Source organism: Eublepharis macularius, chromosome 6 (genome assembly GCF_028583425.1).
Source record: "Eublepharis macularius isolate TG4126 chromosome 6, MPM_Emac_v1.0, whole genome shotgun sequence".
In the NCBI taxonomy this organism is placed as follows: Eukaryota; Metazoa; Chordata; class Lepidosauria; order Squamata; family Eublepharidae; genus Eublepharis; species Eublepharis macularius.
The window spans coordinates 16,730,507-16,758,071 of record NC_072795.1 but is presented as its reverse complement, the minus strand read 5'-3'; the positions used below and the strand labels follow the sequence as shown (position 1 = coordinate 16,758,071).

Below are 27,565 nucleotides of genomic sequence, written 5' to 3'. Positions count from 1 at the left end.
GCAGGAACTATGTTTATTGGAACGCACGCAGACAACTAACTGAACAGGCCAAACTTGGGCCACTGCAACTCTACCCTCTCCTCTAGCTGTGGTCAGAAGACCTGGGCCTCTCCTGGAGAGCCTCTGGGAGTTATCTTTGAAGCAATAGTACCAATATGACACAGGCTGCATTCACCGATTACGTTTTTAGGTGTATGCATAACACTTTGGCGTATATCGAAAAAAATGTAACGTGTAAAGTGCCCCAAACGGGTATACATTAACCGTTAAGACTGCGTTTTGTTAACCCTCTTGTTTCTTTTGGATCCTGCACATTACTGTGGACGGACCGTAAAAGAGAGCACCAACTTCCTGTTACCGACGTATTGTTTTCTTTTTCACGCTCCGTTGTACTTCTGTGTGTTTTTCTTTCTCCCTTTGCTCCTTTATTTGTTTGCTTTTTGGATTTAATTTTGATTCGCGGCAAAAAAGTGCTTTCTGCCCTAGAAATTCCTGCGGGTGTTGGCTATGGAATTGCAGTAATGTGTTGTGGCTTGGGCCCTCGCAGGAGTGTATCTCGCAGTCAGCTGTGAAAACCAAGTTCGAGCAGCACACTATCAGAGCTAAACAGATCCTAGACACCGTGAAAAACATTATGGACTCCATAAACGTGGCAGCAGCCGACCAAAGGTAGGCATCTCCTGTTACATTCACCTTCTTCAGCTGCGGTAGAGAATCCCTTTCTGACCCGCCTCCCCTTAGTTAGGAGATAACACACTCCTTAGAGGCCTGTCTGGACCAGAGGTAAGCGTGGAATTTCTCTCTCCACCTGATCATCATGTTACTTGTTCCTTCAACTGCAAAAGAGGTATTTTCAATGGCTTCGTTTTTGATGCTTTTAAATTCACTTTTTGGGAAAGGCCAAATTCTACTTGGGCAGTTAAAATAGTCCAGGAGCAAGCCAAGCTGCTCAGGTGCTGCTGGGTCTGAGCCCAGATGGTAGCAGTAATGAGGAGGTAATGGGTAGCCTGCGCCCATCATCTCTGCTGATTGGGTCTGAGCCAAGAGGGGTTTTGCTTGCTCCTGTTTGCCCGCTGCCCATCAGGAATTTTCCTGGTAATTTAAATGTCCAGCCCACTCTTCACCTGGCCCCCAAATCTCAAGCACCAGTATCTACACTAATGAATAGTAATTGGTGTAGGTGCAGCACTGACTTGAATTGGGGTAGTTTCCCCCACTCCCATCTTGACAGTTCAAGTCTCACCTCTGCCATGAGCTCGCTTGGATTTCTTAGGCCACACCCTTTCTGTGTCCATATGGGAGTAACGCCATGCCAGGTTAATTGTGAGGACCTCAGAAATCATGTGTCCGAAGTGCTCGGAATGCTAAGAGCAGTGACAGAAATGCTAAGAATGAATGATAACTCATAAGAGGTTGCATGCGCCTTCTATTCCCCCCTCCCCAAGTTTAGCAAGAATGTGGACAGAGATCCTGTAAATCTGACTCATTTGAGCACTCATCCTTGTCTGTTCACAGGGTGAGATTAGGCCATGGATTGCAAGCCCGTTCCTGGGGTGTTCCATTTAGGCTGGGGGCTTGCAACACTGAATCCCTGTCCACATAAAAAAACAGATGCAAAGCTCCTCTCTGACGTGCTACTTTCCTTGTATGGAGGGAGTGTCGTGTAGCATGGAGAATTCTGTCACACGGGCCCCTGCTTGCAGTCTGAAGTGACAGAGGGCAGACATGATTATTTCCATCTCTGTAGAAGATGGCGTGGGGGGGAGAGGTCTCATGGTGGGGAAAAGGTGGGCCTGGGCTCCAAAAAGGTTGAGGTCTGCTGCTTTTTGTACGTGCTCTGGGGTGGCTTTGCTTGTAATCTAGACAAGGCAGCATCATGCACCTGGGTTTGTCCCGGTGGTGTTTCTGGGTGATGGGGTCAAGGGGCTGACGGCTGTCTTTTCTACTACTTTAGAGTACGTTCCATGGAGGAGCGAGAGGAGCAGAAGGATAGGCTGGAATTCATTCGGAACCAGCTCAACATTCTAACAGATGACATTAAGTTAAAAATCAAAGAAGTTACGGAGGAAGTCGCGAACAAGGTAAATTGGACGTGGCTTGAGGGAAATGTTCTACAGTGCTCCAGAACAGGTCCCCGGCTCCTTACTTCATAAGTTACTACTTGACAACAACTCAGATCTTGTTACATCCTCATAACTGCAACCCCCTCTGCCCTTATGTGAAATATGGGGAATGTTGGTGGCCTACCTTACAAGGCGGCTGTAAGGACGGCAAAGGCCCATAGGTCTGAAATTGAAGTTGCGTGTTTTGCTTGCGTCGGAAGTGTCAACTTCAGTTCCTGATGACTCCAGATAAATAATGTCAACTTCCCAAAGTGTCATTGTGCAAAAAGAATAAACTGCATTTCTTGGGAAGACCATTTCTGTTCTGGCATATTCCATCTTTTCCAGGTGTCTTCTGCCATGACTGATGAAATCTGCCGACTTTCGGTATTGGTGAATGAATTTTGCTCTGATTTTCACCCATCCCAACAAGTTTTGAAATTATACAAAAGTGTAAGTCCTGCCACAGGTGGAAATCTTTCAAACTTTGTGTTCTTTTTGCATTACTTGTGCAATGCTTAGGTCTCGGTGTGGGAGTGTAGGCGTGTGTGTACTAATTTATATGGGTTTAATATGCAGTGTCCAGAGATGGTCAGAAGTGACGAAGGGAGGCATTAATAACAAAGTTAATCAACTAAGAATATATTCCTGCCTGTTCATTTCTATTATAATTTTTTTGTCCTACAGTCTGCTTTGGGGTCCCCATTAGGGAGACCAGTGGGATATAAATTTTAAAAATTAATTAAATTAAAAAATAAAATCTTGGAAAAAGAAATTTCAATTGTTAGTATAATGTTCAATAAGAGAGAAAGATTTTGTTCCCCTTCAAATTCCAATGCACAGTCCTTGACCCCGTTCCCTGCTGTTTTGTTCTTGACTTTTGTCATTGGAGAGACAGTGAATCCCAACGGCCTGAATCCACTACAGTCAGTCCAAAGATAGTTAAAATGTGGATGTGAATCCCATTGCATCGGGATAATTTTAGCCTTGTAGAATAAGAGAGTGCCATTATATTTAACGGGTGAGTGGGAGGAGCTGTGGCTCAGTAGCAGGACATCTGCTTGGCCTGCAGAAGGTCCCAGGTTCAGTCCCCGGCACCTCCAGACAGAAGGATCAGGGAATTACCAGGACATCCGGACTAAGTACATCTTACCAATTATCCAGGCAGATCTGATCAATTTTATTCCACTCTTTTTAGCTGATTGCTGCAATGAAATTACTGCCAAAGTAACAAGATTTTATGACCTGGCTAGTCTAATCAGGCAGAACATTACTTCTTTTAAGAAATTTTAAATTATATTTTAATAATTTTACTCATTTTAGTATACAGTTGTATTCAATCGGTAGACATGTTTAGATTTGGAATTAATGCACTTGTGATATTTGTATATGCTGACCTAAATTCTGATCTCAGATTGTAATAATAAAACTGACTGAAGGATCAGGGAATAGGTGATGGGAAAGACCTTTGCCACTGCCCATCAGAGTAGACAGCACTGACCATGATAATTCAAAGGTCTGCTTCAGTGGAAGGCAGTGTCAGCTATTCAGTGTGCGTGGAGAACTGTTAAGGAAACTAAGTTAACTTTTGCTTTTTCCTCTGTGAAATGCTAGGAACTCAACAAGCACATAGAAGAAGGCTTGGGAAGGAACCTGGCTGACCGGTGCTCGAGTGAAGTCAACATATCAATGCATCAGTCGCAGCAGGAAATGATTGGTAACATTTAGGCAGAGGAATGCAAAGGCTCCTTCTCTCTAAACCCCCCCCCCCCCCACCTCTGGTCTCTTGTATATTGGAATGGAGGTGAATTGGCTTCCCTTGTCCCAGTTCTAGATTTCTTGAAACTGCTGGGAGTGTGACTGTCCCCATGGCAGCCGTTTTTCACATTGCTACAAGGGTGCAGATTAAGGCAGCCACATGCATGGAAGCGCCCCCTCGTTTGATCTGTGCTTCTTGGTTTCCCTGAGTGGGTCACAATCCTGTTGCCTAGGAGCATGTGGAAATGGGCCACCACCTGTATGGACCAGTCTCCTGTTTCCTCTGCTCTTCTGGCATCTTACTTGCAATCTGTCCAGATTGCTTCTTTGAGATCTGGTCAACACAGGCTACAGAAAGAGTTGGCACTGTAACCTGCTTTGGCTGCTAAAGCCAAATGGATTTTTTTTCAAGATTTCATACACCCTAATAGTAATTCACTGTCCTCCTGCAGTCAATGAAGACTTAATCTGGGTTTTCAAACTGTTGTTGCACTGCTGAGTTGGGGCAGATTGTTTCAGGTGGGTAGCCAGGTGGAAAAGCAAGATTCGGATCCAGTAGTACCTTAAAGACCAACTAGATTTCCAGGGTTTGAGTTTTCAGCAGTCCGACAAAGGGGGCTCTGACTCTCGAAAGCTCGGACCCTGGCAATCTGGTTGGTCTTTAAGGTGCTGCTGGAGCCGAATCTTGCTTTTGGAGCAGACTGTCAGTTGAAAGGTCTGTCCTGCTTTTGAAGGTGCCGCCTTCCTTCCTTCTGCCTTTCCCCCCCCAGTTTCTGCACAAAAATAGATGGACCAACGAACAACTAATTTTCCAGTCACAGCAGGTGTCACACTGAAGTGTGAAGGGTGTCCCCAAGCCTGTCAATTTTTTTTTTTGCAGTCTATCTCCTGAGCACGATCCAAGTGCCACAAGCAACTGCAATGGGATTTATTTGTATATATTCATTCATTTATTTAAGCATTTATGCCCCACTTTTCCACATAGTTTAAGGCACTTTAAAAATGATTTAGAATTGTCCAAATTAAAATCAAGATGAAATCTCTCCCTCCATCTGCCCCCTTTTAAAAGATGTCTGCCCATAGGATAGAACTAAGTCTGGATGACCATTTATTAACTGCTAAATCTGCTCCCTTTTCAGAAAACCTGAAGCCGCTCTTGCCTTCCGGGGTTCAGAATCAGCTCCATTTGCTCATTCCGTGCAGGAAGTTTGACCTCAGCTACGATCTGAACTGCCACAGCCTCTGCTCAGATTTCCAAGAGGATATCACGTTCCGGTTTTCCCTGGGCTGGACCGCCCTTGTCAGTCGGTTCCTTGGCCCAACAAATGCTCACCGGGTGCTCCTGGGCATGGCAGAGCCAACCATTGCCGTAAGTGTTTGAAAAGGCTTTTCTAAGATGAATGGCAGAGCCTAACAAATGGGTGATGTCTCCTGCACTGATGTGCAGGAGTGCGCCCAAAGGGACTCAGCGGCAGAGCATAGGTTGGATCCCGCAGTAAATTTCCACTAATGGTTTTTCATTGATTTCTTCCGCCCCCCCACCTTGCTGATCTCCCTGAAGGGGTGCCCTGCCCACTAGGAGCAGCATATTGGGGATCCTGTGGGGCTGCAGCAAGAAGGGGAAGGCACGGAAGTCCAATTCTGCTGACGGAAATGCCTTCCACTGACGGAAATGCCTTCCAATTAGCAATGGTTTAGTGCAGGATCCAGGCCAGTTTGTATGTTCAAAGCAGCCTTCTGCAGTGAAGTGACAAGTCATCTTATGCACACGGATGCCCGTGCCAGGTTAATACAACTGCCCTTCTGCAGAATTGTGCTTCTCCCGTTGCTTTGGCTAAGGGAGAAGTCATCAAGCCTGCCTCAGAATGGTCTCCCAGTCAATAAGTCTCCGCTCAAGTCGTCCACTGAGATGGCCCACCCCTGTGCTCGTGTGCCCTGAAGTCTTATCTTGGAGCCTGCTCTCTTCTCTCCTAGCTCCCTAGGTCTCTAGCCTCAACGCCTTGCACAACCAGTGCCCCTGCCTTGACTCCAGAGAACACATCACAGGAGGAACTCATGGTTTCCTTGGTAACAAATTTGGCATCACTGACATCCCGGACCTCCATGACTGTTATCATTATTGGAGGAGTGGTAAGTTCCATTATTGGCTTTTTAGCCTTGGTAAGAAATTGTGGGAACGGTTTAGACCTCCAGAGTTTGGCAACGTGTAATCTATGTTGCTGCACCCCTCCATGTGGAGGTTCCAGCTCCGCATGACCCCCTCCTTGCCAAACCCATGCATGCTGTACTTCTTTCACAATACCATTATGCTCTACTTAGTTACTACCAGTGTAGGAGGGCTCATTCGCCCAGCCGTGCAGGCACAAAGTCGTATATCGCCATGCAACACATAGTTAACTAACGCATCGGCACTAGTTTGCAGCTTTAAAATATTTTTTTAATCTTACCCCCCCAAAAAAGTCACCCAAAAAGTAACAAAAAATCCAAAAAAAGGCAGCAGATAGAAGAAACGTTGCCCGTAAAACATCATCGGTTTCCAGCTTTTTCTTGAAGCCACCAGGAGCGGAAGTGGGCTTTTGCATTTTTAAAATGGTTTTCAAACAATGCTCATTCAAAGGACTACTGAAATAATTCTGAATTAGGGAGCAATTGCAGAAAACTTCAGCTCCTTGGAGGTGGAGTTGTAACCCTTTGCAAAGGTGAAATTTCGAGCAGGGCCTCCTTGCGGGATAGTCATAGGCTTTGCAAGAGCTGGCACAGGATGTGTCAACTTGCTTTCCCTCTCTCCTAAGCAAAGGTTTCCTAACAGACTGACTTGCTTTGCCCAGTTGTTGTATGAAGTTAATCACCATTTGAGATCCAGACTTTCATTTTCTCTTCCAGGTTTGGCGAACCGTTGGCTGGAAGGTCATCTCCCTTTCCATGAGCATGTACGGCCTGCTGTATCTCTACGAGAGGCTCACCTGGACAACCAAAGCCAAAGAGCGAGCTTTCAAACAGCAGTTTGTGAACTATGCCACCGAAAAGCTGCAGATGATTGTCACCTTTACCAGTAGAAATTGCAGCCACCAAGTGCAACAGTACGTTGTGTCCATTTTTGGTACTCTTATCCCCAAGAAAAGACCCAGCACCCCTTGACCTTTCTTCTGGAAGAAGCTGCCGATGCCATGAAAAGATGTAGCCAGAGATCTGAAGAGCGTCTTCCTGTTTGAATGCAAATGGTGATGGGTTGGATGATGGGGCTACTAATGGTGGTGCCTTTCTCTGGGGCAAGAAAAGGAGGGAAAGCGCTGCGGTTAAGGGACTGGATCTGCAGGATCCAGTCATGGTGGATCAGAAAAGATCCAAAGGCGCAGAGGTCTTTGCAAGCTTTTGTAGCTTTCTGTCAGGATATTTAATTCTCCTTAAGCTCAGCAATATTCTTGAAATCTCTGGATGACTTACAACAACACTGGCAACATCTTCTCTGTTGACTTCACCCACCTTTCCCTTTCCCTATGGCTGTTCTTTGGTAGTTTAGAACCAATTCCCATCAAATGTCTTCCATCTTGTTCCCTTTTGACTCACTCAAAAGCAATTCTATCAGGTCTTGCTCTCATTCGTTCGTTCATTTGTTTGCTCTCTCTATGGCAGAGAGGGGGAGACGGAGGGAGTGCAAGCGGAAGTACGTGTGTGCACGCACAGGCAGTAGTTAGAGTGGCAGATTAGGATTGGGGAGATCTGGGTTCAGCTCCTCATTCTGTTAGTAAAGTTCATTGGGTGACCTTAGGCCGGTCACTCTCTTGTCCTGACCTACCTTTCAAGGTTGTTGTGAGGATGAACTGGAGGAGTGTTTTTCCATGAGTTCCTTTTTACAGAGAGCCCTTGCATCCCCCCCCCCCCCAGCATCCCGAATACCTGTCCCTTACTCCAAGCTGGGACAGTGGGGGAGGGGAGGGTTCCCTAGCCTTCTCTTTCTATGGCCTCAAACAAATATTGACCATTTCTGGGTACCAGAATTGTCTGTATCTAAAGTGAAACAACTTGAGAACTTAGTTGATGTTTTTGAGGGAGAAACGTCACTTGTACCCAACTGAGAATGGAACTACTGTTCTATTTTTCCAGGTGAAGAGTTGTGGGTAATCTCAAAGCCTTGCATACTCTTATACCAACAGAATTTGGTGTTGGTCTAATTTTAACCAGGATTCATTCTCTCTGCACATAAACCTTACAATTCTGCGGCAAACCAATCTAAATTTTGATACTAGAATATTCTTTATTGATTGCAATTCTTGTTTTGTATAGTAGGTTCTGTTTGCAGGATATAAATTTTGGGTCCCTCCCAACCCTACAAGTTACTTGGAAGAATGGAAGGCGAGAAGACCTCACTTTTAGCAGCGACAAATTCTTCAGTGCTGTTTTCTTCAACTATTCTGTTCATCTTGCCTAACAGCAGTGAGGGAGGACAGAAGCAGCGGTGTGTGTGTGTGTGTGGTATGTTTGTGTGTAGCACTTGCTCAGAATGAATTGGACAGTCTTGTTTAACATTTCCTTTTTTGTCCATGCTGCGTCGGGAAGGAAACTTCCTTAACAGAATGCTTGCAGTTCATACAGGTCTATAGGAATTCGGCCAGAGTTCAAGCCTTGTCTGGTAGCAGTCTTCCAGGCTGGGCCTAGTGGTTGGAACAAGCTGTGGGACCTGATCTTTGGTGCTTTCTCTATCACAGGGAAATGGCCACTACATTTGCTCGCCTCTGCCAGCAAGTTGACATCACTGAGAGAAACCTGGAAGAAGAGATTGCCAGGCTGTCCAAAGAAATCGATCAGCTAGAGAAAATCCAGAGCAACTCCAAGCATCTACGGTAAATGACGGCAGGGGAGGCTGGTGATGGGGGAGGTTGTAGCTGTTTCTAAAAATGACGGCTCCAAGAGCTTCCTTGCGTTGGCTGAAGTGCAGATGATTGTGAAATCATGGCATTGTGCTGAGTTCACGGAGGGGGGAACGTGGCAGAACAGCCCCACTGACCCACACACACTGCTCTGTCCTGCCCTCCGAGGCATCTAGGCACCAGCGGCCATTCAATCTCCACCCATCGTTCAACTCTTCCAGCTGTCCCAACAGTTGGAGGGTTTTTTCCCCATTTTTCAGTACTACTTCCACCTTTGTAGGAATTACTTGTGCTCTTAAGCTCCCATTCCCTGTGTTGTCCTTCTAAAGCCCCATCTCATGCCTGTGTTTCCTGTTACCCAATGACTGGTTACCAAGGGGACAGGGTACTGCATTTGTGCATCGCTGGGAGAATTAGTTTGCCAACTCGACTGCCCCCTTCTCCTGGCACCCATTTTAAACAGCACATTTGAATGGCGTAGGTCTGTGTGGTACGGAGAACAACAAACAGGATTCAAAATTATAAAGCATTTAGTAAAAGGAAGTTGTTCACACACATACTCTAAGCACAGCAACAGACCGAGCAAGGAATCCAAAAGAAAAGTGTAAACATGCAATTCCTCTGCATCTCGCCCTGTACATGCCATAGCTGCTCTTACTATTCTACGGCAGGCTCTTTAACATAGAAGTTACAGTGTTCTAAAAGCTTCCCATTACCTTGGAGTCATTGTTCAGGCAGCCAGCCCTGCATCTTCCACATGGCAATGACAGCCTTCAGTTGGAGCTTAGGGGTGAGAGCTCCTTCTCCCTAGGTGGAATCAGCCCAAAGAGAGCCCTTCCCCCTCTGCGCTATCTTTGTTTGCCCGCCCCAACGCCTTGAGGATCAAATAAGCCTTTCCTGAAATGTCCCAAGTCTACGTCCCCTCCTAGACATCAGCTTCTGTCTGGGGATGTCAGCTGACCATTTCATTGTGTCCAGCCAGGGAGGCCATTAGCATTTCTAAAATAATGTCAGAGTGAGGCTGGAGAGCAATTTATTTTATTTATTTATTGTATTTATGTTATTTATAGTCCACCTTTCTCACTTTGATTTAAGGTGGATTACACAATGTAATTCAATATGATCAAGATTCAGAAACAATGCAATAGGTTACAGATTGCAGAAATTTGAAAGAAAACAAATCTAGTCACAGAACTGAAACAATGTTAAAACAAAACATAAGCAATGTAATAAACGACAGTAACAGCTAGTGCTCAGTAGTATAGGCTACAGTCCCTATCCCTTTGAAGCATCTCTTTAAACCATTTCTGCACGGCACAGCCCTGTTACCTGTGTAAGAAGGCTTCCACTGTTGAAAGTTGTGTAAGAAAGCTTACACAATTGACTTCCCTCCTCCTGTCCTCTGCTAAGAGAGAAGGAAATGTTTTAAAACTAAACGTGAAGGTTTTGTACAGCCCAAACCTCCAAATGAAAACTGATTTCTCTACAAAGGAAATCAAATGCATTTCCCCAAACATGGCAGAGCACCAGGCCAACCCTCACTTCCTGCAGTGGCTCTCTCCATGATCCATGTGCTTTCAAAAACAGGTTTGTGGCCTTAGCATACTCCCATTACATTGTTATTAATCATTATTATAATTTTAATCCTTGTCTTAACCGGTTATCTCCCCACTCTGGAAATTTCATTCAGGACATTTTGCTTTATTCTCTTTTTAAAGTGTAGGCACTGAAACTTTTTAGTAAAGATACAAAGAGACACACAAACTACATGTCTGTTAAAAAAAAAGGGAAGCAGCCTTGAAAATACGATGGAGGACTGCAAAGTATAGAGTTAATTCCACTTCAGAGCGTTAGCATGGTGGGGAATGGCCGAGTTTTCTAAAAGTCTCCTTCCAACGTTTGTCCTTGTTCCTTCATGGATCCTGAGATCAATCCAAAGCTGCTATCTGTAGATAGACTGAAGTTCATGAACTTGGAATGGAGTTGATAGTAAGATCAGTTGCTAACATTATGGCCTGAAAAATGTGCTTCTCACCCTTCTGTCTTTTTAACCCTTGATGTAGAGTTCTGGTGACCTCAAAAGTTTGTATGTTTTGTGCCAGCTTGGTTGGTCACAATAAAAGTTGGGGGGCGGGGAGGCTATCAAATCATAGCTGACTTATGACGGCTCTTGCCGGTGTTACACGGAACAGCCTGCCTGAGGAAGTCAGGAGAGCCCCCACGATGCAAAACTGAATTATTCAAAAGGGCTTTTTTACACAGACAGAAGGGCTGCATCGTAGGGAGATGATGTCCAAGAGATGCTTCACTAACGAGTTAGTAGCGCGTGTGACCGTACCGGGTAGTTCTGTGTTGTTGAATGTCAGTCCTAGAATTGCTTATGCTGTTTCAGCATTTCTTCAACTCTGTATTGGATTTTTGCTAATGTTCTGTCTTTTGTACACTTGCACTTATTTACCCTATGGCATTGTTTATTGAAATGTCCTTGATACTGACTGTGCTAATCTCACACTATGTAATCCATCTTGAGTCTTAGTGAGAAATGCAGACTATAAATTAATAAAAAGTTTAGTCTACATTGGTCCAGTTCTTGAATCACCATTTTAAACTGTTCTGCCCCCTTGTGGCAGGAACTCAGCAGAGCATCTGATACACTGTAAGCTGCTTACCAAATGAATCAGCCTCATTGCTTGCAGCTTTCTATTCGTGTACAGAGACAATGTGTTGTACTGGTTAGAGTATTGGACTTGGATTTGTGAGACTCTGAGCTTCAAGTCCTGTTCTGCTATGAAACTTGCTGAATGCATTTGGACCAGTCATATTTTTAGCCTAATCTACACCAGGGCCGATTCCAGACGGCCCTCCCCATCCTGAAACGTCGCGCGTCGTTGTGCGGGAAACGCGAAATATTGCGTTTTCTCGCATGAGTTTTGCATGATGTTGCGCGAGAAAATGCGATATTTCGCGTTTTCCGTGCGACAACGCGCAACGTTTCGGGATGGGGAGGGCCATCTGGAATCGGCCCAGGTGGGATAAAAATGTATTAAAGTAAGGTTGGTGGTCCACTGAAGTGATGACTATACAGTAGTGGAGCTGATTCACATTTGAAATATTGTTGTTGTTATTATTATTATTATTAATCTTTCCATTGCTAAAGATACTGGGTGAATTTACATATGGGCTTAGTCCAGTGAGGGAGTATATCATCTCAAACTTTCCCCCTCCTTTTCATCTTACAGGAAAAAAGCAGTTCACCTGGAAAATGAACTCGATGAATTCACAAAGCATTTTCTCCAGACAAAATGAAGAGAGACTTTTGTCTCCCCCCCGCCACCCCATCCCGCAGCGCTCCTGTTGGGAGCTCCAGGTGGAACTTACAAAATGTGATTTTCCACACTCAAGCCGAATGAATTTTTTCAAGCCCCCTTTGTTCTTCTCTCTCTCCACTGCTGGCCGACTCCTTTTTAATGCCCAGATAAATGAATTGGGCCCAAGAGCTGCCGGAGCTGGGAAGTATTATTAACTGTTGACGTGGTCATTTGGCAGTTTTTCTTAAAAAAGAAATTATTTATATTTACTGGTAATATAAAATATATTATTTGGAGATGTAAAAAAAAAAATTCAAGCAAAATAAACTAGCAAGCCCTATAGTATTTTGTATTAGCTTTTATCCCGAGGTAATCTCTTCCTTCTGGCATCCAGGTAGAGGAGAGACATACACACCCCATTCTTATGTAAAAGTAATTATCTCAGGGCCAAACTAGCGGAGATGCCATTCTCAGGGAGAACGTAGGACGGCGTCTCGTCTGTTTTGGCCCTGAGCTGGAATACTCTGTGGAAATGGGCCTTGCTGGCTTTTTCCACACTTCAGTTGCAGAGCTTACATGCCGAGTGATGGCGTATTTGATGAAGAGGTTTATAGAATTTAAATGCACGGTGCCAGTGACTTACGGACTTCACTTTCTTCTGAAGCATGTTTTTTGAGCTGCATAGGGAAGCTTTACCATCCTCGCCAATAAAACACTGCAGTTAAGATTACTTGACCAGAGGGATTGTATAGTTTTGCCCTCATTTCCCCAAATCACAATGAATCCCCACAACTCAAAGGTGTGGAAGGCAAGAATAAGAGCCATTGGAACAACGGTCATTGAATTTTCTGTGCAATAGTGAGTTTAGCTACAACTGTTTCTGCGCTTCTAACAGTTGTAGTTCCGACTGCTTTATGCAGAAAATCTGAAAATCTGCAGCAGTCATGAATTAATTGAATTCCATGCACACTGCCTAAAATTCTTTTTAAGAGCCTGGTTTATATAGTCAAAGGGGGAATGGGATGCAGAGTTACTTGTTTCCTAGCCATTTCTCTCACATAGACATATACTGCTAGCTCTGTAGCTTCCTTGAAGACTGGCACAAGCTAAGGAGCGGGCGTATCCCTTAGGGGCGGGCTAATCCATCGACCGCAGCCTTATTATCCAGTGGTTCAGTGATGTGCCGTCATCAAGGAAGCCTGTGGCTCTTTGCATCCTTCCCATGGCCACCCTGCATCAACTAGAATGAACCACAGATGTCCTCTGTCCACTTGTATAGGCCAAGTGATGCATGCTATTTTTGTAATACTTTTCCAAATGTGTGTAACTTACACAAAAGCATTTTTAAGAGTAGAGGAGTAAAATGAAAATGTGCATGTTTTTAAAGTAAAATGAGAATGAATTCTTCATCCTTGTTTTGTACTGGTGCTGGAAAGGAAGAAATCACTGGTCACACCAAGGGCTGCCCGAAGCGTTGGTTTCTATCCTGTTTTCTTGCAGAGCAAGAAATGAAGTGTTGTCATTGTGTGTTTTTCCCTGACGGTGCACTGAAACCATCTGAAATGTTTAATGCAGCTCTTCTAAATGCTGCCTAGAAATATGAAAAGGGGGAAATTCCAGATGCAGCCAGATGCATTTTAATTTTTTTAAAAATGTGACTGTCTAATTTCAAGGTTATTTAAGAGATTCCAGTTCCATTATCCCTCCAGCCCTTGCAGCATCAGTACGAGTCTCTCATTCTGACAAGCATATTTGCCAAGGAAAACACTAAGTAAGTTCTTCCCCTTTAGGGAAATTGCATTGCTAGAGTTGGCCACAAATGTTTGCTGTACTTCACTGGCCGTGGAAATGCGGTAAGAGCAGACCGACAATCAGTATTTTCTTTGCAAGATTACCAGTTTTCTGTTGGAATTTGTTACTAAATAAACTTCTAGATTTCTATGGCAGTCAAGTGTTCTGAAATGCTTATAGCCCATTCTGTACTCAAAGGTCAAATATGGCTCCTTCCCTAGATTCATCCAAATTCTTCTTTAGACGCTCACAACCTTCATGTTATCAAGACAATATCTCTCCTGGAGTGGGTCACTACACACTCATCCCAGCTACTACTGAATTAGCAGTGCAAGTTATTCTTAACATTTACTCAACCACTGCCCGTTATCAAACCTCCCTCCCTCCCTCAAAGGAATGTTTTTAAAAATCAGGACATTAACAGCACCACTCCAACCAAGGCAACTTTACATTTTTATGTATTTACTTCATGTATACCTTGTTTTTCTCCCCAGTGAGAACCTGAAGGCAGCTCTCCTCTCTTACCTTCATGAGGCTGGGGAGGTACGACTGGCCCCAAGTCACCCAGCAGGCTTCCAGGGGAGAGCAGAGAGAGAAAGATCCCCTTTTAACCACTACACCACATATGCAGGCGAGGGAGAAAACGGGGTCTCCAAAAAATACCAGTTTCTGAGCCAGGCTAGCATGGTCTGGAGACACAGTTGTCTTGCTTGCTATTGCAACACCTCTCTGTATAGTAGCAGCTCATTAAGTCATACTGAATTCTCAGGGATGGATGGATATTTCTTTTGCTCCGGGATCATTCCTGTTTGCTGTATTCTGCTGAGGCTACTACCAGGGCAGGAGAGAGATCTGGTATTTTATCATCACACCAGAATCTTTGGTATAAAATAGCTCTTTCTTGGGGGAGGAGGGAAGAGAAGCTGTTGTAAGTGGAGAGAAGAGGCTATTTCCTCAAAGATCTGTAAGTAACCTTGGAGGGGGAGAACCATATAGCCTTTGCTAGGAATCACTGAGTTAACCCTTGAGTCATTACCTACACTCAGTTGGGATGCGGCAGTCCTTAACACTTCTCTTCAGCTGTCAAACTCTCAAACTACCATCATCTCCCTCACCTCTGTGATTCTGCTGTTTCACCTTTTGCCTGTCCTTCACCTAAGACACTTTTACAACATACACAACACATTATCAAACCCCTCTCTGCTCCTGACATTTCAGAATCTCTTTCCTATGGTACTTGTGACTGTTGCATACTGGATGATCCACGAAAGAAAGGCTTGACTGCTTTTTCCTTCTAAGGAAAAACAGTTTCTGGAGGGCTTTGAGGCTGCTGCAAGTGCGGGAGACAGGAAAATGGCGCTGTGTGGACAGAGATCCTTGCGCCTGCAGCAGCATCTAGCCTGGATCCAAGCCCCAAAGAGAGAGCCCAAAGGTGCCACTGAGGCAGCCTACAGTATGGTTGTATGTTTTAACCAAGGAGAGGTAAAACTGCTTGGAAATCACTTTCAAAAGAGGACGTTTCTGATGTCTAAAGCAGCTGCAATGTATAAATGTACTTCATTTATTCCCCAACTGGAACCCAAAGCAGCTTGGACTCTTCTCACCTCTCCTTTACCCTCAAAACAAGAAGGCTGAGTGTGTGGGGCTGCTGCACTCTCCAGGGCAAAGTGGGGATTTGGATGTGGGTATCCCCAGAGTCCTAGCCTGACACTAACCGCTACACCACACAGGCACCAACAGAATCAGATCTCTTCAAAATGGGAAGGCCCGTAAGTTGCTGATCCAACGGGACAGTGGTGTTAAAAGGAAAACATTCAGGCAGCTCCAAAGGAGCTGGCTTCATTTAAGGAATAAGTCTTCCCGCCCTCCCACCCACCCCCTGTGAAGAAACTGTGTATTTCACCCATAAAGTAAACATGCACCCATTTCCAAATCCGTCTATTACTTTATAATCAAAAGCCATTCAGGGAGTATGTGGAAAGCAGATTGCTCAAACTTTCCTTCTTGCACCAGCATCCTAAGGGGAAAAACCCTGTGTCATGGACTTAAGACTGTGTAGCAAGAGTCCTGGGATCACAAGAAATCACCCAAACTCAATGCTGGTTTTAAAAAAAAAAAAACATGACGCAGAGGGTAGGAAAACATGGGCCATTTTCATAATGAAAAGAAAGTCATTTGTCAAGAACTTAAAAATAATTCCAAGTTCAACAGCAAGACAGCCACGTTGGCAGATCACACCAAAGTAGTTGGGATGAGAGAATGCAAAGGAGCCTAAAGGAACTCCAGACTTTTGTTAGCCACCTTAAGCCCCTTGGACAGGGAGCAGGAAACTGATCTAAAAATCAAAGCTGATAAATGAAATAGATGGGGGGCACAAAGGGTAAGGCAAGCAACATTAAAATAGGAAGATGAATGACAATCCCTTCCTCCGAGGAGCAACAAGCCCTGGGCTCCTGGGCAAGCAGCATACACTGTGATTCCAAACCAGACCACTAGGAAATAAGTCAAAACAGCCCAAGAAAGACTAGTTAAAAGCAGTTGTTTATTGGTTACAATGTCAAGTCAGGGCAACATCTTTCACTGAGCCACTGTACAAATACAAAGGAAAGATTCATGGGGAGGGTGAAGGGAACTATAAACAGTTCATAGCAAGTGATTTTTTTTCCACAGGGAAGTCTTTATACAACAAGCACTGTTAAAGAACAAATGGCACACAAGTCCCCTGCGTTCTCTCTCTCTCTATTTTAATTATAGGTTAAAAATTTTAAAGGATTTTAAGACTTTTCAGAATACACAATCCAAAAGGCAGTGCAGAACAAATTGGTACCCGGTCATGTTTTAGATTTTCCTTGAAAGAAGTTGGCAAGAACGGAAAAGGAAAAAGCATTCTGGTATGCGGAAGGCTCGTTAGTTAAGAGCAAAATAAAGACCGTCCACTTCTGAAACAACGAGACACAGTTCCTTTGGGTGATTATGCAGCAACTCGCATGTTCTGGACGCATCGCGGCAAGAGGGAACAAAGAGAGCACCATTGTGTCATAAGAACAAAGACTAGAAATATCTAAGATGCCCATATTAGTAAAAAAAAAAAAATCAAAACGTGATACAAGGAAGTCAGGCACATTTTAAAAAATCTTGTCATTTTAAGTCATTAGTAACACTGTTCACATACTCACCATAACATCACTGCGCATTTAACAGTCTTGCATGTATTTTTACACAACCAGCAATTGGCTTGTTTAAAAAAGGGGAAGGGGGACACAAAGGCTCACGGTGCCTCAAATGTGGAAGAAGTCACTTGGGCAGCATGCATGCCAGATTAAGGTCGGAGGGTAAGCACAGAGCCCCAACTTGCAAGGTGAGAAACAGCCACATGGCATTTCTGACTGTGGCTGGGATCCAAAGAGCCCTGGGCTGTGCATGTGTTTATGGTGCTTCTGCGCATACACAAAATACTTTGCAGGGCACTGAATGCCATGTAGGGCAGCTGAAGAGCCACAGGGGCTGCGATGAGAATGAGACCCCAGTGCGCCTGCGGGGCTTTGGGCCTCATCTACAGAAGCAGCTGCTCTTCTGCAGGCTCCAGCCGCACAGTGAGCAGGAGCACAACCAGGACGCAGCAAGAGGTAGGGTGGGGTGGCCAGACTCAAGGAGAAATAGCTGAAACGTGCAGACCAACTACCTCTTGCGATCAGAGCTGCCACACGGGATGTTTTTAAGTTCACACATTTAACCTGTCTTTTTTTTTTTCCATTCTGGGGCACCACCAATCCAGGCTTCGTTGTTTCTACAGGATATGCTATCCAGAGTCACTCAAATACACAATTAACTTGAAGGCAACAACTGGAATTATCTGCCAATACCTAGTCACACTGAATTCTGAAAAACACAAACACAAAGCCTGGTGGGAAGTGAGGGAGAAAGAAGGAGTCCACTCACACACACACACACACTCACAGGGAATGTTCCAACTATATGGTAAACCAAACATGGACCTTGGCCATGGGACAAATGGCTTCAAAAACAGAACCGTGAGTTATTTCAGTTCTGTGAATTACAGTAAGTGCCTTCGGGAAAGATGCTTCTTTGCCAGTCCAGGGGCAGGATCCTCTCCTCAGAGAAAAAGCTGGTCAAGCTCAGTTTGGGATATACAAACGGGAAATCCTGCTACGGATACTTTCATCAGGAGGGGACATCTTACACAATGCTTTCCAGCTTTCTCCTGGCACAGGGAAGAGAAAACCCTTGAGACAGCTTCACTATTCGGGCTTGTCCACTCCTCACTTAACCGCACTTTCAAAATGTTAGTGAAACTGTTCAAGACGCAATTTGAAGACACGAGCAGATGTTGGACGGCTTCCCATTTGGTAAAAATCTACCTCCATTAAATTCATCATAACACAGATTAAAAAGTCATATTAACCAGTCCAGGATCGACAAAAGAACCTGGCCAGGAGGCTAAACGAAGCACACACACCTGACCCAGGCTCTGGCTACGATTTACCTTCAGTAAGTGCTCTGTCCAATACTCAGCATTGACCAGCATCATCACAGCATGTTTCCTTCCCTGCCTCCTGGTCACATCCCTTTCCCTGAAGCCACTGAGCAACGAGTTTTGCCTGCTGGAGGCTGCCTGCCAACAAGAAGCTTCTCCATCCCATTCTCAACATCAAGCATAAAAACTCAAGTGGTGGCTCCAGTTCATACAGTGAATTCTACTAAACAATGGCTGGTCATTACACAACACTCCACAAGGATCCCCATGGTGAGTAATGTATTGATGAGCCCTCAAACCACCAAGAACACAGAGAAAAGCAACCAAAGGAATTCTCCAGGGACCAACAGAGTTAACCATCAGGATCCCAGCAAACAGCTCAGCTTTACTCCAAAACCTGCACAAGAGTGAGGCGCGTATCTCCACTGACTTCTTAACTCCAGGTTCAGCTGATTAAATAAAGTGGTCTAGGGAAAAACGGCAAAGATTGGCACTTCTCAAGCCACGCATTTGGCAGAGTTATCTCAATCATCTGAGCCCAAAGGTGGTGGTAAGTTCTCAAGCTTCCTGCATTATTTGTTTTAGGTGGGCAGCTGGGTTGGTCTGCAATAGAAGAGCAAGATTCGAGCCTAGGAGCACCTTAAAAGACCAACATCAATTCAGGGGTATCTGACGAAGGGAGCTTTGACTCTCGAAAGCTTATAATCTGGAAATCCTGTCGGTCTTTAATTAATGAAAAATAATTATTAGCCGCCTTTCTACTTTATGGCACTCAAGGTGGCTTACAATGTGAAAACTACAATAATAAAACCAAAATTTAAAATCACAGTTTTAAGACCGCCAGTAAAAAGAAAAACTAAATCAAAATGCAGTCCTAAATAAACTGTGATCAGCTGCCTCCTGAAAATCAAACACTACTGAACTCGAATCTTGCATTATTTGTGTTATTGGAAACAAGGATGTTCCAGTATTAGTGTAGCAATAACTTCTGGACAGTTGAACGATATAAATAACCTCCTGCTTGGAAATCCACTACAATACTATCAGAATAATTCCCTATCAGAAAGCATTCTGCCTCTCAACAAGCCCCATTAAAGCTCACGGGAGGTCCCAAGAAGGCAGCTGTGCTGTTGTATGCTCTACCAGACACACATGCAAGACTCCTTATGCCAATGAAGCTTGCACTGAACAGGTCCAAGGCGACCAAGACAACACTAGAACCGTAGTGACCTGTTCAACAGGATTAGCAGCCAACAAAACAAAACCAGCTAAAACTGCCAACCACTGAGTTCTGTTATTTGACCTCCATTTAAAATACTGGGAAATAGTTTCAGCAGAGGCATGAAGAGTACCTGTCCTGAAGTTAAGAAAGTAGGCACACCTAATTCAGACTTTCAGCTGTGATTTACCTTAATTCATTGTAGAATGAGAATTCCAAAGAGGCAACTGCTAACACGTTTTGTACAAGGGTGGTGGTTCTCCAAAAAGCTACGTACATTCAAACTGACCAACCAGTCTCTACAGATGTGTGGTTATCTACAGGCACGTGGGAGGCACACATACACAGTGAAAAGTAACACCAGGACCCTGGGATTTATGGCATTAAAAACCAACAATACAGTGCATATGTTAAAATCAAGATTAGAGAAGGCATTAAATTCAACTTTCTGGAAAGGACATTTCAAACTGAGTTTCTATTCACGCAGGGTGGTTCCTAGAGCGACTGTCTGATGTGGACATCCAAAAGTATCCATGCATGGATGAGTTAAAACTCATCCATGGATCCATGCTCAGAACATTCTTTAAGAGCCAGACCAAGCCAAAGTGATTATGGACCCGTGTGGAGTAGAGGTTACAGCAGCTGAACCGGAACTGGGGAGCCGAGGTTCATGTCTACACGACACTCAGCCGTGAAGCTCGATGGGAGACCGTGGGCCAATCAATCACTCACTCACTCTCAACCTAGCCTACCTCATAGGGCTGCTGTGAGGAAAATCACGCGTGCCACTCTGAGAGCCTTGAAAGTAGGGCAGGTTAAACTTGTAAGTCTCACATGAGAGCAAACCCCAGGAACAGCACGTTCCATTCAACTTATTTCCATAGGTCCCCAGTGAGATTCACTGCAGGAGCCAACCCTTAGGTGCAAAATGTTACCCTATGAACTCGCATAAACCTGCTGGCAGAATAAATGGCACATTTTAAAAGCCCACCAAACGTCTGAAGGCTTGCTTGGTTTGTTGAAATTCCCCTTCCTCCATCTGAAAGGTCTTTTTTGTTGCTATTATGCTGCTAGTAAAGAGAACCGTGTAGAATTCTTTGCGCAAAGGTCACGTTCTTTCTTACCAGTGTACAGCCAGCTAATGTCACTTCAAAGGTGGCTGTGTGTTTCTAGGCTTTCTTTTTAATACAAAGACTAAAGACTTGGGCTTTTTTTGTACACAAACACATATATAAAGTGGTTCTCACAAAGTCCAGAATCTGACTGGGGCTTTGGGGGGGGTGGGGGAGAGATAAACTCATGGACGACAGGTCCACCAATGGCTATTAGCCAGAATGAGACAGCAGCCTTTCAAATAGCAATATAGCAACAGGGAGAACTTCTGGGGGCATCGGGTTGGTCACTATGTGAAACAGGATGCTGGAATGGATGTCCCATTGGGTCTGATCCCCCACAGCTGTTCTTATATAGGTTTGAAGTGAAGAAAAAACAAGATCAATACAAGCAGAAACCCTTTGCCTAGCTGCTGTATCTTCTCATCCATCTAAATACAACATGTGAAAAACACAGCTACATCCTCGCAAAATTTGGTCCTGCACATGGAATAATCTTTTTAAAATCTCTTTTTTGCCAGAGCACACTTCCATAAGTTACAGAGGTGGTTTGCCATTGCCTGCCTCTGCACAGCAACCCTGGTCTTCTTTGGAGGTCTTCCGTCCAATTACTAACCAAGGCTAACCCTGTCTGAGACCTGACAAGATCAGGCTATCCAGGTCAGGGTGGTTTCTGCTAAATCCGTAACACTTGGCACATAAATGGAGGCTTTCCACCCCACCCCACCCCACCCCCATTGTAAATGTGGGCAAATTGGAAAGGCTGAAATGAGGGATAACATTTGGCAGAAACTTGACAAAACAGGTGACTCACCAACAAATCTGTTTTGCTTGATTATAAACAGACAAATCCTGGTGCTTGTTAAAAGATGTGGGGATACGCTAACAGCTCCCTTTTTCTGCCCAAACACTTGTGGAGGGAGGTGTCATATTTCCCACTTTCAGCCTCTGCTTGCCCATCAGCAAGAGGGCACCGAGTACTGATTTTCCTCCCCCAACGCTTATACTTCCATAAGTGTGATTCATTTTAATGCCTGCTACAAGTATAGGCACATTTTTAGCAGCACCAAAAAATTTGGATTGATTTTTTTTAAAGTTGTTTCTAATCAACAATACCTCAAATATCTGTGAAACCGTTTCATGCAGAAATCTTGGGAGAAGCTGGGGATTCAAGGTGCAGAGGCTGTCTCACTGTAACGCCTGCGCAGAGCACCTGGTTCCCAAGGCAAAATTCAGACCCAGGTCGTAACAACCAGTAACTTAAAAACTGGGACACGACATTCTAGAGAGAGGAGAAAGGGGGAAGGATGGGAAGGAGCTGGATTCCCTAGCTAATGCTGTGCCATGGTACAATTACTCTGTCACGTACAAATAAAGGCAACTTTGTTCTGCCGTGGAATGTCTGGGAGACCTTTGCGTAACTCAGAGGTCTTACAATGAACTTTTGGCATTTCCTGTAGTGGCAGACAAGGGTAAGCGGAAGAGAAGTTCTAAGAGCCAAATCAAATGCTAAGGGGCCGGGTGTGCTCCTCCCAAAATTGGACCACCACAGAATTCACAAGGGATGTGGCAGTGGGAGAACCAAACATCTGAACACATCCTAAATTTTTAACATTTCTCCGCGCATACAGAAACTTATTCTGCGGTGGAGAAGTTCCTCAGAGAAGTCTGAAACAGGTTCACCAGCGCAGAAAAGGTAAAGTTTTTTTATGTGTCAGAAGCTTCTCAGTTACAGATATCGCATTTTAACAAAGAACCCATCAAGCTTGGCTCATCCATCTGGCAACCACACCTCCTGATCCTCAACTTCCAGGTCAAGTCATGGCAAGAGACTGCTGAAAGGAAGCTCATATACTGGCTACCAAAAATGTTTTGATTCTTATTTTTGAAAGGTGCATCCAATGATTTGTTTCTCCTTGGTGCTTTGCAGTCCCTGGTTGCCAATGGATCCACTAGAATTGACTGGCAATAAGGGATCAAGCCCCACCTTTCAATAAATAGTTCAACAAGCAAGTAAGGCGCTAGGCTTTGCCAGAAGTCACTGGAGCCTTTTTAAGAAAAAGGGGGGGGGGGAAACCCAAACACAAATCAAGCAGTAATTCAAACACCTTCTGGTATAGAAACCACAAACAGATTGACTTCACACTTTATCTACAATAAATTCACCAAAAATTAGAAAACAACAACAAAAATTCCACGTTTTAAAACAGTAATCTAGTTGATCCGTTGCAGAACTCAGGAGGAAGAGGAGACATCTCAGATTAAATGCAGAGCTATATAAATGCAGGTTCTTTTAAAAAATGCATTGTTTCTTTACTTACAGACAAAATGTTACATGATTGGCTGCTATGTGTATATTCAGTTATGTACAAAAAAGGGTACAAGATTAGCAGGACGTGGGCACAAGCAGAAATCCCTCCAGGACAAATGTAGCCAAACGACCAAACACAAGACGGACTCGGCTCTTTTAGCTTCAATCACCATTAATATATGTGCTCCCCCCCGCCCCCCCCGCCGCCACACACTTTCTCTTAAAAAAAAGTCACTGATTTCTCCCACCCACCATTTCTTCATTTGATTTTGTTTTTAAACGTCATTTACAGAAAGCCTATTTATGCAATAATCAGTGAGTAGAAAAACTTCACCTGTAAATACAAGGTAGAAATGTTATTTCACAGCAATAGGCTGCAGCATTGATCTCTCCAGATCTCAGTGGAGAAAGGTGTGCGTGTCTGTGTGTTTCAGTTGACAAATTAATTCCAGATTCTGAGAAAACTGTCCCAAGACCCTGTAGCTACAGCCATGCCATCATCAGTGACTCCTAAGCAGCTGACTCGGTTGTCGTGCCCAGCAAGAACACCTGGAAAGAAAAGGGGGGAAAGACACACTCTTTACAAAAGCACAAGTCTTCTTAATCGTGTTAGGCTACCCTCTCTCCAAGGCAGCATACATGAAGGTCCTCCCATTTCTGCTTTAACGACTACCCCGTAAGGTAAGCTAAACTGGTCACCAAGGAGTTTCATAATTCCTTAGAAATTCAATCCCAGATCGTCCCCACTCCACTAAGCTATAATGACTTTCCAAGAATTAGGACAGAATTCTGGACCTTGCCTTGAAAGGTTCAAATTCCAATCAGGCTTAACTGGGGTCAGCAGGACGCCTTCATACACCCTGCTACCTTACAGACTCTATTTGCTAGCTATATTAAGAGAGAATCATAGCTGTTCCAAGGCACAGCACATGCCGAGCATGAAAGGGCATCAAGTTTCATCTATGGGATGCCCGCTGCTGAAGTTACTGTGGGTACCACAGCAGGAAACATTCTCATGGATTTGAGTGAGCTGGTTTCAAGACCCACGACAGGGCAATGGTGCCAGTACTGGCCAAGATGAATGAGTAGCAGCCAAGATGAATGAGATGCTAGACTCTGCATCCTAAACAACTTCCTTGCATTTCAAAACAGGCTTGTGCAAGTGAAGAGACAAGAGACAAAAAAAAGGGGGGTATCCTCCCCACTTCTTTAATCTCAACAGAGCATTCAATGCCAAATCAATTCCTGTTACTAGAAAATGGTAAAGGCTCGAGTTCTGTGCTGAAAAATTCAATTTCTGAAACTAGGAAACACCAATTTTTAAAAAGATAGAAAACTGATATTAAGCATATTAAATTAATGTGCTTAATTCAGGGCAAACAATTTTATCTATCAACAGATCCTGAAGTTCCATAGAAGAAGGAGCAATGTCAGGAAAATGAAGCACAAGAAGTATGCAGGCAGCTCCGGAAGGCAACATTTGGGCAAATTCTTAGGAGTGGCAGTGGAGACTGAATTCTGCCTTCTCTCTACCTTTCAATGGCGCTTTAGGCCCAGAAATCCCAGATCCCATAACTGCAGGAAAGAATGCAAGTAAGAGACTGAGTTTCCATGTCCAACAACAGAAGTCAGACTTAAATTATCTTCCTTTAAAAACCGTATTAGCAGCAACAACCCCAACACTGCACAATGCTCAGCAATAAAGCCATTCTAATCCTACCTCCTCTATATCAAAACCCTGCTACAAACATCTCCAAACCAATTTATACATTCACAAAACATGGTACAGTCTTTCCTTCTTTGATACTGGCAGGTTGGGCATGCACGCTTAAATGATCCCCCCACATTAAAAGCACCTCATATATGGAAAACTAGTATGTCAGGCAGAGGTCTAAACTAAAAGATTTCTCTAAAATGCTTGCATTCTACAGGGTGAGAGGTTTGGGGGCGGGGCTATTAACCATCCAATCTGCCACATGGCAGCCGAGCTATTTCTGCATTTGTTCTCAGTAGGCTTTATGTTACCTCTGATTTTCTTCAGTTCCACCTTGTCCCTATGTGCTTATTATTATTTTTTTTAATTATATTACCTTTTGGAATATTGTTCAAGGTAGTTTACCGTGATTAAACACAGTATCATAAAAAAAAATCACTGTTGAAACACAGAACCCACAGCCATAGAAAACTCGCATGACAACCATCAACCCAACAATAGCAGCAGCAGCAGCAAGCATTCAGTTATGAAAGTTTAGGTGCGTAGCCATGTTAGTCTGCAGTAGAGCAGTGGGATCTGAGCCCAGTGGCACCTCAGAGAGACCAACAGGATTTTCACAGTGTCAGTTTTTGAGAGTCAGAGCTCCCTTCTTCAGACAATTATGAAAGCACCACGGGTGCCTAAAAGCCATCAGAGTTGGTGCCGGGCAAACAAGTAAGGGGAGGGAAGAAGTCCACAGGCACAATGGCAGGACAGAAAAGGCCGCCTCAGAAAGGGCGGGGGGGGGGGCTTAGAACATGGCCCATGGGGAATATCTTAACCACCAGACAAGTCTATATGAGAGCAGTCAGTTCTTCAGATATTCTGATCCCAGTCTGTTTATGGCTTCATAGGTCAAAATCAGCACTTTGACCAGCAGCTGAAAACCAACTGGAGAACAGTGAAATTTGCTACGCAGTTCTTCTTCTTCTGGGCAGCCACTCCTCAAAATCCACCGTGCAGTGGGATTTCCTATACTAGTTTCACCTGGAAATAGATATCCCCAAGTACCCTTCCACATACTAATGGTGGGGAGCAACAACAGGGACAGGAGGATGCTCGTGGAAGGCTGACAAGTGTGAAAGAGGATGCTGGACTAGATGGCCTGACCTAACAAACCTGCTCTTATGCAAACCAATGACATTCACAGGGATAGTATTGGAGGGTTTATAGCCAAGCAGCATCCTAAGCCACCTCTAATGTTTTATAGAGATGCTACAGAAAACACAGCTCTTTTTTCAGATGCAGAAACTCACCTGCTCGTTCTCCCTTAAGGGTGTCCCAAACATTGCAGTTGAAGTCATCATACCCGGCCAACAAGAGGCGGCCGCTCTTTGAGAATGCTACTGATGTGATCCCACAGATAATGTTGTCATGCGAGTACATCATGAGCTCCTGGTCTGCTCGCAGGTCAAACAGTCGACAGGTGGCATCATCCGAGCCAGTGGCAAATGCGTGGCCATTGGGGAAAAACTGGGCAATGGAACAAGAAACATGAGCCACGGATCAAACAAAACTGGGAACACAGGGAGCAAGGGGGGGCACAGATGGTTTGGGGAGACAACTCAGCAATTATTTTCAGAATGCCAGTTTCTTTTTCGAAGTTCAAAGTACATAAAGAACAATTTTTTTAATGTTGACATTACAACAGCACTTTACACAGTATGCCCAACTGAGATTTTAAAATAGATTCAATATTATAGTTAACACAATATGCAAAGTATTTGAACTTGCTGCCCCACAAAAAAAAAAACTTGAGGGAAATTATTTTACTCGGATTGAAGTAATTTCTGTCTCTGTGTTTTGACTTTTTAGATTCCACAATCTCAAAAGGTTTCATTTAATTTGATCCTATGAGAAACTCGAGGAACAAGCTGGGGAGCTGGCATAACGAGCAGACCAGAGTCGCTCCGAGCCCCTTGCTTCACTCGCACTTCTCCGAAGCAGTCCTTCCTGACCCTTGGCCCCGTGGATTTTCCTTCCTCCGTGTAAAACTGATCTTTTGCTCTCCTTCACAGCAGCTAATCTGCCAATATTATCTGGCTGATAAAGATACCAACCTCCCAGTGAGGCCTGGAGTTCTCCTGGAATTACAACTGATCACCAGACTACAAAGATCAGTTGCCCTGGAGAAAATTGCAGCTATGGAGGGGTGACTCAATAACAACAACAACTGATTTATATACCGCTTTTCAGGACAACTTAAAACAGTGGGGCTTACAAAGTATGTTATTATTATCCTCACAACAATCACCCTGTGAGGTGGGTGGGGCTGAGAGAGCTCCTAGAAGCTGTGACTGATCCAAGGTCATTCAGCTGGCTTCAAGCGGGGGAGTGGGGAATCAAACCCAGTTCTCCAGATTAAGAGTCCCGTAGCTCTTAACCACTACACCAGACTGGGTCTATGGCACTGTACCCTTGCTGAGTTCCCTCCCCAGGCAATTTGCCCCAAACCTCCAAGATTTTCCTCAAGTCAGAGATGGCAGCCCTACTGGCTGATCCATCAGAGGTACTCCAAAGTATTGTGGACAAAACATCTCGGAGTTTGTGGGGTGAGGTCATTAAAATCCATCCTTTAGGAGCACAGACAATCACTTACACACACAGCATTGATGTCAGACACATGCCCCGTGAAAGACTGCCGGCACATTCCATCTCGGATATCCCAGAGCTTGGAGGAAGCATCACAGGCCCCCGAAACAAAAGTGCTCATATCTGGACTCAGAGAAAGACTCATTACATCACCAGTATGGCCAGTAAAAGCAGTCGTCTGCTGGCCGGTTTCAATGTCCCACAGAGCACTGCAAGTGAAAAGAGAGAAAGTTTGCACACGGTGGGTTAAACATCT

General features: G+C 44.4%; 2 protein-coding genes across 3 annotated transcripts in view; one reads left to right on the top strand and one right to left on the bottom strand.

The window, feature by feature from the left end:
- Positions 1–13,975, top strand: part of MFN1 (mitofusin 1) — a 37,407-nt gene extending 23,432 nt beyond the window's left edge. For both annotated transcript variants that reach the window (XM_054983199.1, XM_054983200.1), the window contains exons 10-18: positions 548–669; positions 1,955–2,081; positions 2,451–2,555; positions 3,717–3,819; positions 5,000–5,229; positions 5,835–5,990; positions 6,744–6,940; positions 8,567–8,701; positions 11,968–13,975. In XM_054983199.1, coding sequence (XP_054839174.1) covers positions 548–669; positions 1,955–2,081; positions 2,451–2,555; positions 3,717–3,819; positions 5,000–5,229; positions 5,835–5,990; positions 6,744–6,940; positions 8,567–8,701; positions 11,968–12,034 — 1,242 coding nt within the window. In that variant the 3' untranslated portion in view covers positions 12,035–13,975. The remainder of the gene's footprint in view (positions 1–547; positions 670–1,954; positions 2,082–2,450; positions 2,556–3,716; positions 3,820–4,999; positions 5,230–5,834; positions 5,991–6,743; positions 6,941–8,566; positions 8,702–11,967) is intronic.
- A 2,376-nt stretch (positions 13,976–16,351) lies between these two features.
- GNB4 (G protein subunit beta 4) overlaps positions 16,352–27,565 on the bottom strand; it is a 52,439-nt gene continuing 41,225 nt past the window's right edge. Inside the window, exons 8-10 of the mRNA XM_054982246.1 lie at positions 27,317–27,518; positions 25,974–26,190; positions 16,352–23,513 (exon numbers count right to left, since the gene is read on the bottom strand). Coding sequence (XP_054838221.1) covers positions 23,407–23,513; positions 25,974–26,190; positions 27,317–27,518 — 526 coding nt within the window. The 3' untranslated portion in view covers positions 16,352–23,406. The remainder of the gene's footprint in view (positions 23,514–25,973; positions 26,191–27,316; positions 27,519–27,565) is intronic.